This window comes from Procambarus clarkii, chromosome 37 (genome assembly GCF_040958095.1).
Source record: "Procambarus clarkii isolate CNS0578487 chromosome 37, FALCON_Pclarkii_2.0, whole genome shotgun sequence".
In the NCBI taxonomy this organism is placed as follows: domain Eukaryota; kingdom Metazoa; phylum Arthropoda; class Malacostraca; order Decapoda; family Cambaridae; genus Procambarus; species Procambarus clarkii.
This window is the reverse complement of record NC_091186.1, coordinates 37,678,593-37,696,792: the sequence shown is the minus strand read 5'-3', so window position 1 is coordinate 37,696,792 and position 18,200 is coordinate 37,678,593. Positions and strand designations below refer to the sequence as shown.

The window sequence follows — 18,200 nt, the reverse complement described above, 5'->3', positions numbered from 1 at the left end:
TCCACAGCTAAGTTTTATTACTCAAATTGTTCAGTGTCTGACCCTATGTGTGGAACCCGAGTGATAGTGAGGCAATGGTGATATAGCAGTGAGAATGAGGTGATGGTAATATAGCAGTGAGAGCGAGGTGATGGTAATATAGTAGATATATTGAGGTAATGGTGATACCTGTATAGCAATGACAGTGAAGTGATGGTGATATAGCAGTGATAGTGACATGATGGTGATATAGTGATAGTGAGGTGATGGTAAAATAGTAGTGATAGCGAGGTCATGGTGATATAGCAGTGATAGTGACATGATGGTGATATAGTGATGGTGATATAGCAGTGATAGTAAGTTGGTGGTGATATAGCAGTGATAGTGAGATGATAATGATTTAGCAGTGGTAGTGTGATATTAGTGATAGTGAGGTGATGGTGATATAGCAGTGATAGTGAGGTGATGGTGATATAGCAGATATAGTGAGGTGATAGTGATATATCAGTGATAGTGAGGGAAGAGTGGCAGCACAACACCACAGTAGTGATGGTGGTGGTACAGTGAACTAGAGTGGCAGCACAACACCACAGTAGTGATGGTGATGGTACAGTGAACTAGAGTGGCAGCACAACACCACAGTAGTGATGGTGGTGGTACAGTGAACTAGAGTGGCAGCACAACACCACAGTAGTGATGGTGATGGTACAGTGAACTAGAGTGGCAGCACAACACCACAGTAGTGATGGTACAGTGAACTAGAGTGGCAGCACAACACCACAGTAGTGATGGTGGTGGTACAGTGAACTAGAGTGTCAGCAGAACACCACAGTCCACCACAGTCACCTCCGTAATGTCACTGTGATTGACTGCTGCCCTCACCACATCCAGGCCGCTCACCACATCACCGATGACAAGTGGCCACTGGCCACCATCCTGGCGGTCCCTGGTGGTGATGAAGAACTGGGCACTCCTGGCACTCCCCAGCGCACCCCTGACCCACACAGTTCCTGCCCGGCCTGACTCCCGGTACTGCCCCTGGAGGTCAGGCAGCAGTGGGGCTCCTCCCCAACCATCATTAAACTCGTAGTCTCCGCCCCCCACCCACTCCTCCGGCTCACCCTTGTTCCCCAGCCACAACAGTTTAGTGTTGCGGTAGGTGTGGCCCCACAGGCCCGTACACAACAACACAAACTGTCTGGCCAGCGGAGTGTCAGGGGTCAGCTGGATGGTGACCCGCCCTCTTGTTGACCCCGCCCACCCGAGGTCAAGGAACGCCAGGGTGCAGGAGGGCTCCAGCATGCCCACAACCTCACTCTCCTGCAGGAAATGAAATATATCATGCTGATAACTGTATAACAATAATGTTATCATATTAGTTATCATAACTCAGTAAGTCAGTAAGACTAGTGGGTGTAATAAAGTAACCTGGAGGGTGTGGGCGTGGGCGGGCGTGGGCTGACGCAGGAGTGGGTGGAGGTACAGCTGTCGTCTTGTAGAGTTATCCTGGCGGAGCGGCGGCCATCTTGGTCTTCCTGGACAGCCAACACCCGGCCAGCCTCCACCAGCCTCTTGACGGCCACCACCCGGCCAGCCTCCACCAGCCTCTTGACGGGCTCACTCATCCTGCGGAGGTCCTCAACCTGTGGACAGTGTCAGCCCCATTATCACCTGTGGTCAGTGTCAGCCCCATTATCACCTTTGGACAATATCAGACCCAATATCACCTGTGGGCAGTGTCAGCCCCATTATCACCTGTGGTCAGTATCAGCCCCATTATCACCCGTGGTCAGTGTCAGCCCCATTATCACCTGTGGTCAGTGTCAGCCCCATTATCACCTGTGGTCAGTGTCAGCTCCATTATCACCTGTGGGCAGTGTCAGCACCATTATCACCTGTGGTCAGTGTCAGCTCCATTATCACCTGTGGGCAGTGTCAGCACCATTATCACCTGTGGTCAGTGTCAGCTCCATTATCACCTGTGGTCAGTGTCAGCCCCATTATCACGTGTGGTAAGTGTCAGCCCCATTATCACCTGTGGTCAGTGTCAGCACCATTATCACCTGTGGTCAGTGTCAGCCCCATTATCACCAGTGGTCAGTGTCAGCCCCATTATCACCAGTGGTCAGTGTCAGCCCCATTATCACCTGTGGTCAGTGTCAGCCCCATTATCACCTGTGGTCAGTGTCAGCCCCATTATCACCTGTGGTCAGTGTCAGCCCCATTATCACCTGTGGTCAGTGTCAGCCCCATTATCACCTGTGGTCAGTGTCAGCTCCATTATCACCTGTGGTCAGTGTCAGCCCCATTATCACCTGTGGGCAGTGTCAGTCCCATTATCACCTGTGGGCAGTGTCAGCCCCATTATCACCTGTGGCCAGTGTCAGCCCCATTATCACCTGTGGGCAGTGTCAGCGCCATTATCCAGCCCCCCTATACTGGCAGGGGGGTTGGTGTTGGACGTGTAGCTCCAGCCCCCTCTACTGGCAGGGGGATGGTGCTGGACAAGTAGCTCCAGCCCTCCTCTACTGGCAGGGGGTTGGTGCTGGACCCGAAACTCCAGCCCCCCTCTACTGCCAGGGGGTTGGTGCTGGACCTATAGCTCCAGCCCCCCTCTACTGGCAGGAGGTTGGTGCTGGACCTGTAGCTCCAGCCCCCCTCTACTGGCTGGGGATTGGTGCTGGACCTGAAACTCCAGCCCCCCTCTACTGCCAGGGGGTTGGTGCTGGACCTGTAGCTCCAGCCCACCTCTACTGTCAGGGGGTTCGTTCTGGACCTGTAGCTCCAGCCCACCTCTACCGGCAAGGGGTTGGTGCTGAGTAGTAGGGATGACGGTCCCCACACGATATTTGGGGGGAAAATATCGTGTGTAGACCGTCAGGGTTTTCAGGTAAATTTAGAAATATCGTGTGTAGCATGTCAGGGTTTTCAGGCGAATTTGGGGAGTCACAGATTTGGGATTAAGGATTTCTTATGAGAAAAATAATTTCTGAGATTATAGAAGTTTGTTAAGAGTTCATATGATGAAAATAATGTCATAAAAGTTTGTTAAGAGTTCTTATGGGAGAAATTCAAATATCGTGTGTAGCATGTCAGGGTTTTCAGGTAAATTTGGTCAGTCACAGATTTGGAAGTAAGGAATTCTTATGAGAAAAATAATTTCCGAGATTTTAGAAGTTTGTTAAAAGTTCTTATGATGAAAATAATTAGGAAAATCTTAAAGAATTTGTTTAGAAAATATCGTGTTTTATAACAATTTACGGCTGTTTCACCTGTTTGTTTTGGGTAAAAATATACAAAGAAACAAAACTACATCTGAAAGGTTAGGTTAAAGGGTTGGGGAATAAGAACATATGATAGAACCTACTAAATACACTAAGATTACAAGAGGTTAGGTTAAGGGGTTGGGGAATAAGAATAAATGATAACAAACATAATAAATACAACTTATGAGCAACTTGATGAACTTTAACAAATAACCCTTGATTTGCAAAAATGACCATTTGAGAAATTAGCCCTTGAAACAAGTAAATTCCCATATATAACAAAAATCCTTTGAAATGGTTAAACACCCAATCTTAAACAAATAACACTTGAAATGCAAAAATGTCTATTTGAGAAATTAACCCTTGAAATGAGTAAACGAATACGAGACAATGATTGACGAAACACAAAAGACAAGCAGGAATAATTATGTAAGTTAAATCATGTCTGGTTGGACTAGATAAGTTAGGATACATCAGTTTGGGAATGTAAGATTAAGTTAGGTAAAGCAAGTTAGGTTAGGTTAGGATAGGTAAGATAAGTTATGTAAGTTAGGTTAAGCAGGTTAAGTTAGGTAAGGTAGGTTAAGCAGGATAAGTTAGGTTAAGTTAGGTTAAGTTAGGTAAGTTAGGTAAGGTAAGGTAAGTTAGGTTAAGCAGGTTAAGTTAGGTAGGGTAGGTAAGTTAGGTTAAGTTAGGTAAGGTAGGTTAAACAGGATAAGTTAGGTTAAGTTAGGTAATGTAAGGTAAGTTAGGTTAAGCAGGTTAAGTTAGGTAGGGTAGGTAAGTTAGGTTAAGCAGGTTAGGTTAGGTAAAGTTAGGTTATGCAGGATAAGTTAGGTAAGTTAGGTAAGATAGGTAAGGTAAGTTAGGATAGGTAAAGTTAGGTTATGCAGGTTAAGTTAGGTAAGGTAAGTTAAGTTAGGATAGGTAAAGTTAGGTTATGCAGGTTAAGTTAGGTAATGTAGGTAAGTTAGGTTAAGCAGGATAAGTTAGGTTAGGTTAGATAAGTTAGGTAAGATAGGTAAAGTAAGTTATGTTAGGATAGGTAAAGTTAGGTTATGCAGGTTAAGTTAGGTTAGATAGGTAAAGGTAAGGTAAGTTAAGTTAGGATAGGTAAAGTTAGGTTTAGGAACGTTACGTTAACTAAGTAACATTGGGTGGAGAGGATAGGTTACGTAGGTTTGAGCAGTGTAGTTCAGAGACACAGTTTTAGGGTAAAGTGACTAAGAAAATATATTTTAACAGAAGTGCAGGTTTGGTATGAAAAGCTGAACTAGTTACATTTTGGAGAGAAATTTTATGACTGAAGATGTCTTAAAGAATAACATGATGGAAGAAGGAGAGTTTCTTTGATGAACGAAGGTGTCTTAGAGAACAACTTTTGGAGAACGAAGGTGAATTAGAGATCACTTTGATGACTCTGAGAATAACTTTGATCAACGATGATGGATTGGAAAGTTTCTCTAATGAACGAAGGTGACTTAGAGATTAACTTTTATGATTTAGAGAACATCTTTGATGTCTTAGAGAACAAGATTGATGTCTTAGAGAACAACTTTGATGAACAAAGATGTCTTAGAAAGCTTCTCTGATGAACGAAAAGATACTTAGAGAATAACTTTGATGACTGTATTTAACTTTTTGATGGCTCTGAGGACAGTTTTTGTTGAACGAGGATGTCTCAGAAGGTGGCTTTGAATAACAAAGGAGACTCTGAGAATAACTTTTGATGACTGAGAATGACTTTGTCTTAAAGAATAACTTTTATGCCTCGAGAGGTGTCTTTGAAGTCTTAAAGGATGTTTTTGATGTCTCAAAGGATGTCTTTGAGTGCAACTTTGGTGTCTTTGAGTAAGTCCTTGATGTATTGAAGAGTGTCTTTGATTTCTCGAAGAGCAACTTTGGTGTCACGGAGAGCACCTTTGACTATTTTTCTTACTTAACGACATATAATTTTTACGAAAGTGCTGAAAAAGTTACATTTGACTATTTTTCTTACTTAGCGACACATAATTTTAGTTAGGAACAATGATGAATATGACTATTTTAGCGAAGTGAAAGGTTACTTTAGTTAAAATAATAAATAAATAAATATGTTTATTCAGGAAAGGTACATACATACAAGTGATGTTACATTAATGGATCGATATATAGATAGAGCTAGTACATACAATGCCTAAAGCCACTATTATGCAATGCGTTTCAGGCAGGAAAAACATTAATATCTAGAACTTAATACTAATTGAGCATAAAGAATAAAATGTGTTGGGAACAAATACAAATAAAGATAAAAAAAGGAGGAACATGACTGAAAAAGCAGCACAAATACAATAGGTTGACAAACAGTGTTGATTAAAAAAAAATAACAGACATGGGTTGACAATAGAGGGGTAAGGTAGGTTACAGGGAATTTATTAGATAGCGTTTAGTTTTTATCTTAAACTGGTTGAGAGAGGTACAGTCTTTAACATGGTTGGGAAGATCATTCCACATTCTGGGTCCCTTGATTTGTAGAGCATTTCTAGTTTGATTAAGTCGTACTCTTGGAATATCAAAACTGTATTTATTTCTGGTGTGGTGCTCATGGGTTCTGTTACAACCTTCAATGAAGCTTTTGAGGTCAGGATTGGCATTACAGTTCAGCGTTTTATATATGTATAATACACATGAGAGAATGTGCAGTGACTTAATGTCTAACATATTCAGAGATTTGAGTAGGGGTACCGAGTGATGCCTGGGGCCAGAGTTGGATATTGTCCTAATAGCAGCTTTGTGTTGAGTAATTAGAGGACGTAAATGATTTTGGGTATAGAACCCCAAGCACAAATACCATAGTTGAGATATGGATAGATGAGGGAGTAATAGAGAGTAACCAGGGCAGGGCGGGGTACATTATATCTGATCTTAGAAAGAATGCCAACAGTTTTTGAAACTTTTTTTTTATATATTTAGAATGTGTCCCTGGAAATTTAGCTTGTGATCAATGAGAACGCCAAGGAATTTTCCATCGAATTTGTTACAAATTTGGGTATTGTTTATTTTGAGATTTATTTGATTAGAGGATTTATTGCCAAACAGAATATAGAAAGTTTTGTCAATGTTAAGGGTGAGTTTGTTGGCATTTAGCCAAAGATGGACTTTATTTAGCTTAGTATTTACTGTGGCATTTAGAGCAAGGGGGTCAGGACTGGAGTAAATGAAGGTTGTGTCGTCAGCAAATAGAATAGGTTTGAGGTGTTGGGAGGCATTTGGAAGGTCATTAATGAAGATGAGAAAGAACAGTGTTGGAAAGAGGCTACACATGCCTATTTCAGATGAGAGAAGTGATATTTCAGTTAAGAAATGACAGGGAAACATGATGAAGTAACTATTTTTTAGTTGACTGATGAATACTTTTAGTTAAGCAAAAGACAAAACATGATGAACATGACTTTTCTGATGATTGGCGGATAATTTTTTAGATAAGAAATGACAATGAAACATGATGAACACGGTTATTTTCTGTTGACTATGGAATAAGTTTAGTTAGGAAATGATGAAAGTTATTATTTTTAGTTGAATGGCGATGGATAAAGTTAGTTATGAACAGTGTTGGAAAGATTCCTTTGACAATTTTTAGCTAAGAGAAAGGTTGTTTTAGTTAAGAACGGCATTGAATGAGATTAATCCTGACTATTTTTGGTTGATTGACAAGTAATTTTTAGTTAAGAAGTTACAAGAAAGGTTTGTCTTTGTAAATTTGGAACTGAATAAAGTGTAGATTTGTTTAAGAACAGGGTTGGTAGAACTATTAAGTTGACTACGAGAATTACTTTGACATAGTTTTGCAAATAAAACTGGGTGACTAAAATTGTTGAGGGAACTGTATTGCCGATGATAATATTTGACAAAGAACTAGTTAGTGAATGGAAAAAAACAAATTGGTTTAAAGAAACAGAGAACATAAAAAATTGAGGATAAGTAAGGGAATGAACACAGTGAACATACGGTGAACACAGAAAACATGTAAGAAAAAGTTGATGAATAGAGTGAACATGCGGGGAATATGAACTTATAGAGAATATGAAGACATGATAAGGAACATAGGGAATACAAAGAATGAACACTGAACATGTGAAGAACAAGCTAAGAACATTGAGAACATGAATACTGAGTATAAAAGTTATAGAGAACATGTAAGGGACTGTAATGAACGTGGGGGAAAAATGGTAGAAAACAGAAAAAATTGAGAAAAACAGGTGAAAAAATTTGAACTGAGCATGCTGTGAACATTTGTAGAACATGGAGTGAACACAGATAACATGGAAAAAATGTGAAGAACACAGCTGAAAATAGAGAAAATAAGCAAATACAGTATGATTATTGAAGGTTTGGATACGTTGGGGATGAGAAGGTAAAGGAGGGAAAGGGTAAGGTGATTACTCTGATAAAGAGTAAGGCTGGAGAGGGACTTGATTGGATATATTTATGTTCGATGATCTAAGACAGAGGAAATGGAGCTTGGCTAATGTCCTGATTAATTTTACTATGTTAGAAGTAAGGTGATCTTAAAATCTCAGGTGATTTAGTTGGATAATAAAGAACTTGTATAAAATGAGATAAGCGGGGAACAAGAGTTGAAACTCGGTAACTGAACTGGCTTTTATTTACTATGTCTGAAAATGTAGTTGGCTGTTTAAATCTCAGTGGGATTTGGATTGATTGTAATGAATTTACAGGAGTGAACTTGGACAAAGGACGAGAGCTAGAGTTTTATAATTGTTTACATCATATTTACTATGTCTGAAATACAGAGGGTAAAAATTTCAGGGGAATTGATAGGATATTAACAAAGACTTGAGGGGGAAGTAGGGTGGGGGATGAGAGCTGGAGCTCAGTAATTGACTTGATCTTATTTACTGTGTCTGAATTACAGAGGGTTAAAATTTCAGGGAATTTGATTATGTATTAACGAAAATACGAGAGAGCGCTAAGGCGGAGGATAAGAGCTAGAGTTTAGTCAATGTGTTTTCCTTACTTACACAGTTAGAAGTATGGCGGGTTAAAATTTAATGAAAATAATGGGTTAATAACGATGATGTGCGAGGGAACTAATGCGGGGACATGAGCTAAAGTTTGGTAATTGACTCGGTTGATTTGAGCAAACTGTCTTGTTTAATGTATGGAACTAGCATTACGAAGTCTATATAGCTGTACGGATTTGTGAAAGAACAATATTAATGATAATGAATAGGGAGAGTAAGGTGTCAGGTAGAGAGACTGGTCTAGATAAGATCGTGACGATAAGATAACAGCAGCGTGGGGGTCGCACGCCCCCCACGCATTGGGGGGCGTGCGGGGGCGACCGCACGCCCGCGTGGGGGTCGGTGTAGGTGACGCGGGAGTGAGATGCAGGGTGGGTGCGAGGTGTTGCGGTGACGCTAAGATAATGTAAGATTACGGAGATGACCCCTGCTTTGTGAGATAGGGATGGAGGTAGCGGCTACATGTGTAAACGCTATCTAAACTGACATTCTTACAGAGATGAGGAGTGAATAGGACGGATATTATACAAGCGGATTGAGGAGCGAGCTTTTTAGAACTTCAGGATAAAATGAGTCGTTTATTATAAATTGCGTAAACTAAAAATTAGATGACTAAATAAAAATAAATATGTTTATTACCGCCTAATGTATATAAATTATTACGGTGGTGAACGCTGACAATGACAGGTAGATGACAGGGCAGGTAATCAGGTGTTGAAGGCCTCGGGCAGATAGCCTGGGGCGGCTTAGATAGGCTCGGAGGCAGCTTCAGTATTAAAGGTTACATTGAGATGCCTCGGTTGATTTGTGTAAAACTGTGTGGTTAATGAAAAAGGAACAAACACTTCGATGTCAGAAAATAGCTGTAAGGACTTACGAAGAAAGAAAAATATGAAAAGGAGAGAGGTGTACTGAAACAGGACGAGAGAGGGGGGAGGGACGGTCCAGATATTATGGAGAAGATAAGATTAAGGAGGTGACCTGATGGCAGCGTATGGCAGCGTCTCGCCGGCGGCGTAAGGTAAACACAGGTGAGGCGAGAGATTGTGAGGTAAGGGGGAGGGAGGGGGTGTGAGGTATGAGCGGGAGATGCAGGGGGAGGGGAAGGCAGTGAAATGATTCAGATATATAGCAATATACTAGTTTCTAAGTAAGAATCCTACTTAAATGTATAAGGCCTAAATATCGGTTTATTATCGGTAGGAACTCTGAAAATTTCTCCCATAAGAACTCTTAACAAAACTCGTATGACATTATTTTCATCATAAGAACTTTTAATAAACTCATATGACATTATTTCATCATAAGAATTCCTTAATTCCACATCAGTGACTTGAATTTTGCCCAAAGGAACTCTTAACAAACTCGTATGACATTATTTTCATCATAAGAAACCTTAACAAACTTCTAAAATCTCAGAAATTACTCCCTCATAAGAATTCCTTAATTCCAAATCTGTGACTAGCCCAATTCGCATGAAAACCCTGGCAGTCCAGGGGCCCTTTTTTTCCCAGAAAAAAAAGGGCCGCTGGACTGCCATCCCTACTACTGTGCTGGATCTGTAAGTCCAGAAACCCCCTCTACTGGCAGGGGGTTCGTGCTTGACCTGTAGCTCCAGCCCACCTCTACTGGCAGGCGGCTGGTGCTGGACCTGTAGCTCCAGCTCCCCCTCTACTGGCAGGGGGTTGGTGTTGGACCTGTAGCTCCAGCTCACCTCTACTGGCAGGGGGTTGGTGTTGGACCTGTAGCTCCAGCCCACCTCTACTGGCAGGGGGTTGGTGCTAGACCTGTAGCTCCAGCCCACCTCTACTGGCAGGGGGTTGGTGCTAGACCTGTAGCTCCAACCCCCACCCCTCTCTCTACTGACAAGGGGTTGGTACTAGACGTGTAGCTCCAGCCCCCCCCTACTGGCAGGGGGTTGGTGCTGGACCTTTAGCTCCAGCCCCCCTTCGACTGGTAGGGGGTTGGTGCTGGACCTGTAGCTCCAGCCCCCCTTCTACTGGTAGGGGGTTGGTGCTGGACCTGTAGCTCCACCCCCCCCACTCTACTAGGGGTTGGTGCTGGACCTGTAGCTCCACCCCCCCCACTCTACTGGCAAGGGGTTGGTGCTGGACCTGTAGCTCCACCCCCCCCCCCCACGCTACTGGCAGGGGGATGGTGCTGGACCTGTAGCTCCACCCCCCCCCCCACGCTACTGGCAAGGGGTTGGTGTTGGACCTGTAGCTCCAGCCCCCCCTCTACTGGCCGGGGGATGGTGCTGGACCTGTAGCTCCAGCCCCCACTCTACTGGCAGGGGGTTGGTGCTGGACCTGTAGCTACAGCCTCCCTCTACTGGCAGGGGATTGGTGCTGGACCTGTAGCTCCAGCCCCCCTCTACTGGCAGGGAGTTGGTGCTGGACCTGTAGCTCCAGCCCCCGTCTACTGGAAGGGGGTTGGGGCTGGACCAGTAGCTCCAGCCTCCCTCTACTGGCAGGGGGCTGGTGCTAGACCTGTAGCTCCAGCCCCCCTCTACTGGAATGGGGTTGGTGCTGGACCAGTAGTTCCAGCCTCCTTCTACTGTCAGGGGGGTTGGTGCTGGACCAGTATCTCCAGCACCCCTCTACTGGCATGGGGATGATGCTGGACCTGTCGCTCCAGCCCCCCCCTCTACTGGCAGGGGGATTAGTGCTGGAACTGTTGCTCAAGCGCCCCTCTATTGGCAGGGGGTTGGTGTTGGACCTGTAGCTCAAGCCCCCCTCTAATGGCAGGGGGTTGGTGCTAGACCTGTAGCTCCGCCCCCCCCCTCGACTGGCAGGGGGTTGATGCTGAACCTGTAGCTCCATATCCCCCCCCCCTCTCTGCTGGCAGGGGGTTGGTGCTGAACCTGAAGCTCCAGCCCCCCCTCTACTGGCAAGTTGTTGATGCAGGACCTGTAGCTCCAGCCCCCTCAACTGGCAGGGGGTTGGTGCTGGACCTGTAGCTCCAGCCCCCCTCTACTGGCAATGGGTTGGTGCTGAACCTGTAGCTGCAACCCTCCCCTCTACTGGCAGGGGGTTGGTGCTAGACCTATAGCTCCAGGCCGCCTCTACTGGCAGGGGGTTCGTGCTGGACCTGTTGCTCCAGCGCCCCTCTATTGGCAGGGGGGTTGGTGTTAGACCTATAGCTCCAACCCCTCCTCTACTGGCACGGGGTTGGAGCTGGACCTGTACCTCCAACCCCCCTTTACTAGAAGATGTTTGAATCTGGACCTGTAGCTCCAGCCCCACCTCTACTGGAAGGGGGTTGGTGCTGGATCTGTAGCTCCAGCCCTCCCCTCTACTGACAGGGGGTTGATGCTGGACCTGTAGCCCCAGCCCCCCCTCTACTGGCAGAGGGTTAGTGCTGGACCTGTAGCTCCAGCCCCCTCTACTGGCAGGAGGTTAGTGCTGGACCTATAGCTCCAGCCCCCCCTCCCTCTATTTGAAGGGGTTTGGTGCTAAACCTGTAGCTCCAGCCCCCTCTACTCGCAAGGGGTTGGTACTTGGCTTGTAGCTCCAGCCTTCCTCTACTGGCAGGGGAGTTTGTCCTGGACCTGTAGCTCCAGCCCCCCCTGTACTGGCAGGGGGTTGGTGCTGGACCTGTAGCTCCAGCCCCCCTGTACTGGCAGGGGGTTGGTGCTGGACCTGTAGCTCCAGAACCCCTGTACTGGCAGAGGGTTGGTGCTGGACCAGTAGCTCCAGCGTCCCTCTACTGGAAGGGGGGTTGGTGCTGGACCTGTATCTCCATCCCCCCCTCTACTGGCAAGGGGTTGGTGCTGGACCTGTTGCTCCAGCGCTCCTCTATTGGCAGGGGGTTGGTGCTGGACCTGTTGTTGGAAATTTCCAACACTAATAAACTACTATTGTATTATAATAAATCATTATTATATTATAACTACAGCAGTCACTAAATTTACTAACAGTAGTGTCAACATAAACTAACCATTGCATCTGCGTATTAATGCTAGAATTCTCACTAAATGGAGCAGCAACCTTGCGTCAGATAATGTCTAAACACATTTATTATCAATGTGTTAGAGAATTGCATGTGGTTCTCTAAAATCATCAGTATTCCGTGTGATAATTACTTACGGATAACATAACTCCCAATAATCTTAAATCGAGAGTTATTAGTTAAATTATTCTGTTGTAACATTTTCTTCAGTCTCACACGAATGTCATAGAGAAATAAAATCTTCTCCATTTCTCGTTTAAAACCATAAAACGAGAATGCGATAATATTTAAACCCCTATAATTGCAACCCAGTCCTCATTAAAGTATTTCATCCATAATCACGCGAAAAGGAATTATTCGTGATTAATAATTTCTGTGGTGAATGCGAGAGCCGGGTTGAGGGAGGCGGCGACGCCATTGTAGAGCGAGCGTGCCTGGACAGCGTACGAGAGAGAAGGGTCCTGGTGTCAAGAGTGGCGAGACACGTGGCGATTGGGAGTTATCAGCAAGAATTACACTGATACCCAACTACTGTAACCCCGCGATTATCCGGGATTCAAACATCCGGAAAACGCCCTTATACGGCCAAAATCGTGATCGGATAAAGTTATCACAATATCCGGCCAAAATGGCCACAGGAACCGGATAAAAGCTGGTTTGGCCGGATGAATATTCGGCCATACCGTATTAATCCCGTCTGTGGCTCTAGACGCATGGTGGAGGAGGGGGTGGGGAGGGTAGGTGGTGTTGGGAGGGTGGGAGGGGTGCGTACGAAGGGACCACCTGGGTACAGGAATTACCATTAATTTTAGAACACTTAATCATAGCCAAAAACAAATTAAATAAGTACTAGTTATTATGTATTAACAAATAAATAAGTTTCCTAAAAGTAATGTGCACAGGCTGAAGTTTCCTTCAAAAATATTGTGAGTTTTTTTTCCTCCTGGCGGCCTACGTAACGCGCTATAGCTGCCCCACCCCAAGTGGACCCGTCCAACACTGGTCAACCCATGTGCATCCGTCCCTCGTGTTATACACAGTGCTACGCCATTAGTGAAATATTTTTTTAAATAACTTTTTTATTTTCATAGTAACTTTGAACATTTTTGGCCAAGATTATGTCCGGTAGCAGCATCAATCGTTCTGGAGGTGTTAAGAGGAAGAAAGTTGTCTTAACAATTAAAGACAAGTTACTGTTATACACCTCAACCAGTGCGGCGTCACAGTGCTGCTCCATTAGTGAAATATTTTTTTAAATAACTTTTATTTTCATAGTAACTTTGAATATTTTTGGCCAAGATTATGTCTGGTAGCAGCATCAATCGTTCTGGAGGTGTTAAGAGGAAGAAGGTTGTCCTAGCAATTAAAGACAAGTTATGTGTTGTTCAACCAGTGAGGCGTCACAGGCAGCCAAATGCCTTCAACAAGTGAGGCGCCATAGGCAAGCCAAGCGCCTTCAACAAGTGAGGAGCAAGCAAGCAAGCGCCTTCAATAAGTGAGGCGCCATAGGCAAGCCAAGCGCCTTCAACAAGCGAGGCATCACAAGCAAGCCAAATGCCTTCAACAAGTGAGGCTTCACAGGCAAGCCAAGCGTCTTCAACAAGTGAGGACATGCAAGCGCTTCAACAAGTTAGGCCCATGCAAGCGCCTTCAACAAGCGAGGCCTCACAGGCAACCCAAATGCCTTCAACCAGTGAGGCTTCAGCAGCTGGCAGTCAAAACTAACTTTGCTTAATGAACTGTACAGTAATTTTAAGTGTTGTGTTAGTATAGGTTACGTAAATTGTTAAGAATTCTTAACTTCAAGATGTGTGGCATCAATCAAGAAGACGAACACCAACAAAGTAAGTTGAGGTTTCTAGTTGAATATTTAATAATTATATGTGGCAAGGCAATTCAAATTATGTTGTTTGTAGTATAAAAGTAGTTGGAAATTGTCACTTTTGGACTCGTAGGTGAAAAAGTACCATTATCCGAAAAATGTGATAATCCGGCTGGGGGTCCTTCCCATATAGTCCGTATGATCGAGTGGAGACAGTAATAGTGAATAATTATTCTTCCACGTGCTCCATAGTGCTCAGCCAATTAATAACGCGTCGATAATTAAAGCCAAAACTCACAAATACGCGTACAACGACGTGAACGTTTGGGACTGGCAGACGCGATATCGCAGACTTCAGTAGTACCTACACTCACGTTAAGTATAGTTTCTTTCTTGATGCATCATTTAAGATCGTATATTTGTGAGAAGTCTGTCTTTACATAGTGAGACGACCCCATATCCAATGTTAGTACCACATCGGCATTTCTTCTATTTTCATGAATATTGAGATTAAAAGTAGCCTATTCCAATGCTACTTAATATTCTTTAATTTTCAGCTCGTATGTGAGGAGTCATCGAGTCGTTTTCTTCATTCGTGTTATTCACCTCTAATTCCTTCTATGTGGAGATCCTGAGATCATGAGGACGAATCACAAAACGATGTCATAGAAATCGTCTTAAAGCTAAGACTCTTTGTACACATTTAATTCCTCCAATTTAATTCTTATACAAATTTTGTAGGATCATTATATTAAATATTATTACCAGATATGATGATTGGAAATTCATGTGTTTGCTTAGACGGTTGCTCCGTAATTTAATAATCATTAATATTTACAATTTGAGTTTACATATTTGAATCTACAGCATTTTAGATCATATTATTATTTACTCAGCAATGAACTGGTGACGAACCACACTAGTTCCTAGACGTATATGAAGTTCTAGTAATACCCCCCAATGTAGGTGTTTGAGGCTCTGACTTTAGTTAATTAATCATACAGTCCATTCATTATTTCAAGTGATTATCCTTTCTAATAATTGTCCATAGACACTAGTTCCCTAGTGTTATTCTAATGATCACTTTTATTAGTTTTCCCTCTTTTCTCAAAAGTGGGTGGTCCTTCGTTATTAAATTAAATCAGTAAAAATTGAATAATTGAGTCAAGCCCCAGATATCCCACACCTGTAGCTCCAGCCCCCTCAACTGGCAGGGGGTTGGTGCTAGACCTGTAGCTCCAGCCTCCCTCAACTGGCAGGGGGTTGGTGCTGGACCTGTAGCTCCAGCCCACCTCTACTGGCCGGGGGTTGGTGCTGGACCTACAGCTCCAGCCCCCCTCTACTGGCAGGGGGTTGGTGCTGGACCTGTAGCTACAGCCCCCCTCTACTGGCAGGGGGTTGGTGCTGGACCTGTAGCTCCAGCCAACCTCTACTGGCAGAGGGTTGGTGCTGGACCTGTAGCTCCAGCCCCCCTCAACTGGCAGGGGGTTGGTGCTGGACCTGTAGCTCCAGCCCACCTCTACTGGCAGAGGGTTGGTGCTGGACCTGTAGCTCCAGCCCCCCTCAACTGGCAGGGGGTTGATGCTGGGCCAGTAGCTCCAGCCTCCCTGTTCTGGCAGGGAGGTTGGTGCTGGACCTGTATCTCCAGGACGCTTCTACTGGCAAGGGGTTGGTCCTGGACCTATTGCTCCAGCGCGTCTCTATTGGAAGGGGGTTGGTGCTGGACCTGTAGCTCAAGCCCCCCCATTACTGGCAGGGGGTTGGGGCTGGACCTGTAGCTCCTGCCCCCTTCTACTGGCAAGGGGTTGGTGCTGAACCTGTAGCTCCAACCCTCCCCTCTACTGGCAGGAGGTTGGTTCTGGAGCTGTTGCTCCAGCGCCCCTCTATTGGCAGGGGGTTGGTGTTAGACCTATAGCTCCAGCCCTCCCCCCCTCTACTGGCAGGGGGTTGGTGCTAAACCTGTAGCTCCAACCCCCCCCCTCTCTACTGGCAGGGGATTAGTGCTGGAACTGTAGCTCCAGCCCCCCTCTACTGGCAGGGGGGTTGGTGCTGGACCTGTAGCTCCAGCCCCCCTCTACTGGCAGGGGGTTGGTGTTAGACCTGTAGCTTCAGCCCCCCTGTACTGGCAGGGGGTTGGTGCTGGACCTGTAGCTCCAGCCCACCTCTACTGGCAGGGGGTTGGTGCTGGACCTGTAGCTCCAGCCCCCCTCTACTGGCAGGGGGTTGGTGCTGGACCTGTAGCACCAGCCCCCCTCTACTGGCAGAGGGTTGGTGCTGGACCTGTAGCTCCAGCCTCCCTCAACTGGTAGGGGATTGGTGCTGGACCTGTAGCTCCAGCCCCCGTCTACTGGCAGAGGGTTGGTGCTGGACCTGAAGCTCCAGCCCCTCTCAACTGGTAGGGGGTTGGTGCTGTACCTGTAGCTTCAGCCCCCCTGTACTGGCAGGGGGTTGGTGCTGGACCTGTAGCTCCAGCCCACCTCTACTGGCAGGGGGTTGGTGCTGGACCTGTAACTCCAGCCCCTCTGTACTGGCAGGGGGTTGGTGCTGGACCTGTAGCTCCAGCCCCCCTCTACTGGCAGAGGGTTGGTGCTGGACCTGTAGCTCCAGCCTCCCTCAACTGGTAGGGGGTTGGTGCTGGACCTGTAGCTCCAACCCCCCTCAACTGGTAGGGGGTTGGTGCTGGACCTGTAGCTCCAGCCCCACTCAACTGGCAGAGGGTTGGTGCTGGACCTGTAGGTCCAGCACCAACCTGTGCTGGACCTACAGGTCCAACCAGCTGGACCTGTAGGTCCAGCCCCCCCTCTACTGGCAGGGAGTTGGTGCTGGACCTGTAGCTCCAGCCCCCCTCAACTGGCAGAGGGTTGGTGCTGGACCTGTAGCTCCAGCCCCCCCTCTACTGGCAGGGGGTTTGTGCTGGACCTGTAGCTCCAGTCCCCCTCTAATGGCAGGTGATTGGTGCTGGACCTGTAGCTCCAGCTCCCCTCTACTGGCAGGGGGTTGGTGCTGGACCTGTAGCTCCAGCCCCCCTCTACTGGCAGGGGGTTTGTGCTGGACCTGTAGCTCCAGCCCTCCCCCCCTCCCCCTCTACTGGCAGGGGGTTAGTGCTGGCATTGTTTGGGAGTTTGTGGCAGTTTTAAGGCTTCAGTCTCTTTGTACCCAGCAGTGGTCTGATTTGGTTCGCTGTCTTCCTAGATTCAACGTCCTCCCAGCGAGCATAAGAAATATTGCCAGAACAACCGTGGACATCTCCAAGAGGAAACTAGATTGTTTCCTCCAAGGAGTGCAGGACCAACCGGGCTGTGGGGGATATGTGGGCCTGCGGGCCGCTCCAAGCAACAGCCTAGTGGACCAAACTCTCACAAGTCTCTCAAAAGCCTGGCCTCGGGCCGGGCTTGGGGAATAGAAGAACTCCCAGAATTCCATCAACCAGGTATCAACCAGGTATGCTTTCTTGATAGGTTGGTGGAGTGTCACCCACTCTCTGCGCCTCTGTGACGGGGTCAGGATCCCGGGTTCAATAGAGGATCACAGGTTCAATCACCATGCAGGCCAGAAATAGTTAACCTGTTTCCTGTTGTCTGTTGCCTTTCACCTATTGCCTCTGTTCACCTACCAGTAAATATCTATCCAGGAATTAGTCAACTATTGTAGATTGTATATTAAGGAAAGTCAGCAGTTGACCTTGGGGAACTCCGATAAACCTAAGAACAGGCTTCCTCTCCTCTAAACGCAACTCAATATCTTGTGATATGACCTACGAGAGAAAATAAAAAACTTACTGTTAATTGCTTCTGGGGGATCTCTTCAGTGATTTCCTGAACTTTATTCATGATGCTGGAGGCTGAGTCTCCCAGGTGTACGGGGTCAGCTGTGGCACCTGTCTCTGTGGTCGTCATTTCCAGGGCCTCCCTGATGGTCTCCCGCACCTGTCATTACCAACACAAACATTAATGTGGAACCTGGACTATAATGAAGCATCAGGCTCTCAGTAAAGTAAATGGACTATAATGAAGCATCAGGCTCTGAGTAAAGTGACTAGACTATAATGAAGCATCAGGCACTGAGTAAAGTAACTGGACTATCATGAAGCATCAGGCTCTGAGTAAAGTAACTGGACTATAATGAAGCATCAGGCTCTGAGTAAAGTAACTGGACTAT

General features: G+C 45.9%; 1 protein-coding gene across 1 annotated transcript in view; it reads right to left on the bottom strand.

The window, feature by feature from the left end:
• Positions 1 to 597: 597 nt before the first annotated feature.
• The window catches only part of LOC123750084 (tripartite motif-containing protein 5-like), a 48,573-nt gene continuing 30,970 nt past the window's right edge, over positions 598 to 18,200 (bottom strand). The window contains exons 4-6 of the mRNA XM_069337397.1: positions 17,822 to 17,968; positions 1,408 to 1,622; positions 598 to 1,299 (exon numbers count right to left, since the gene is read on the bottom strand). Coding sequence (XP_069193498.1) covers positions 1,200 to 1,299; positions 1,408 to 1,622; positions 17,822 to 17,968 — 462 coding nt within the window. The 3' untranslated portion in view covers positions 598 to 1,199. The remainder of the gene's footprint in view (positions 1,300 to 1,407; positions 1,623 to 17,821; positions 17,969 to 18,200) is intronic.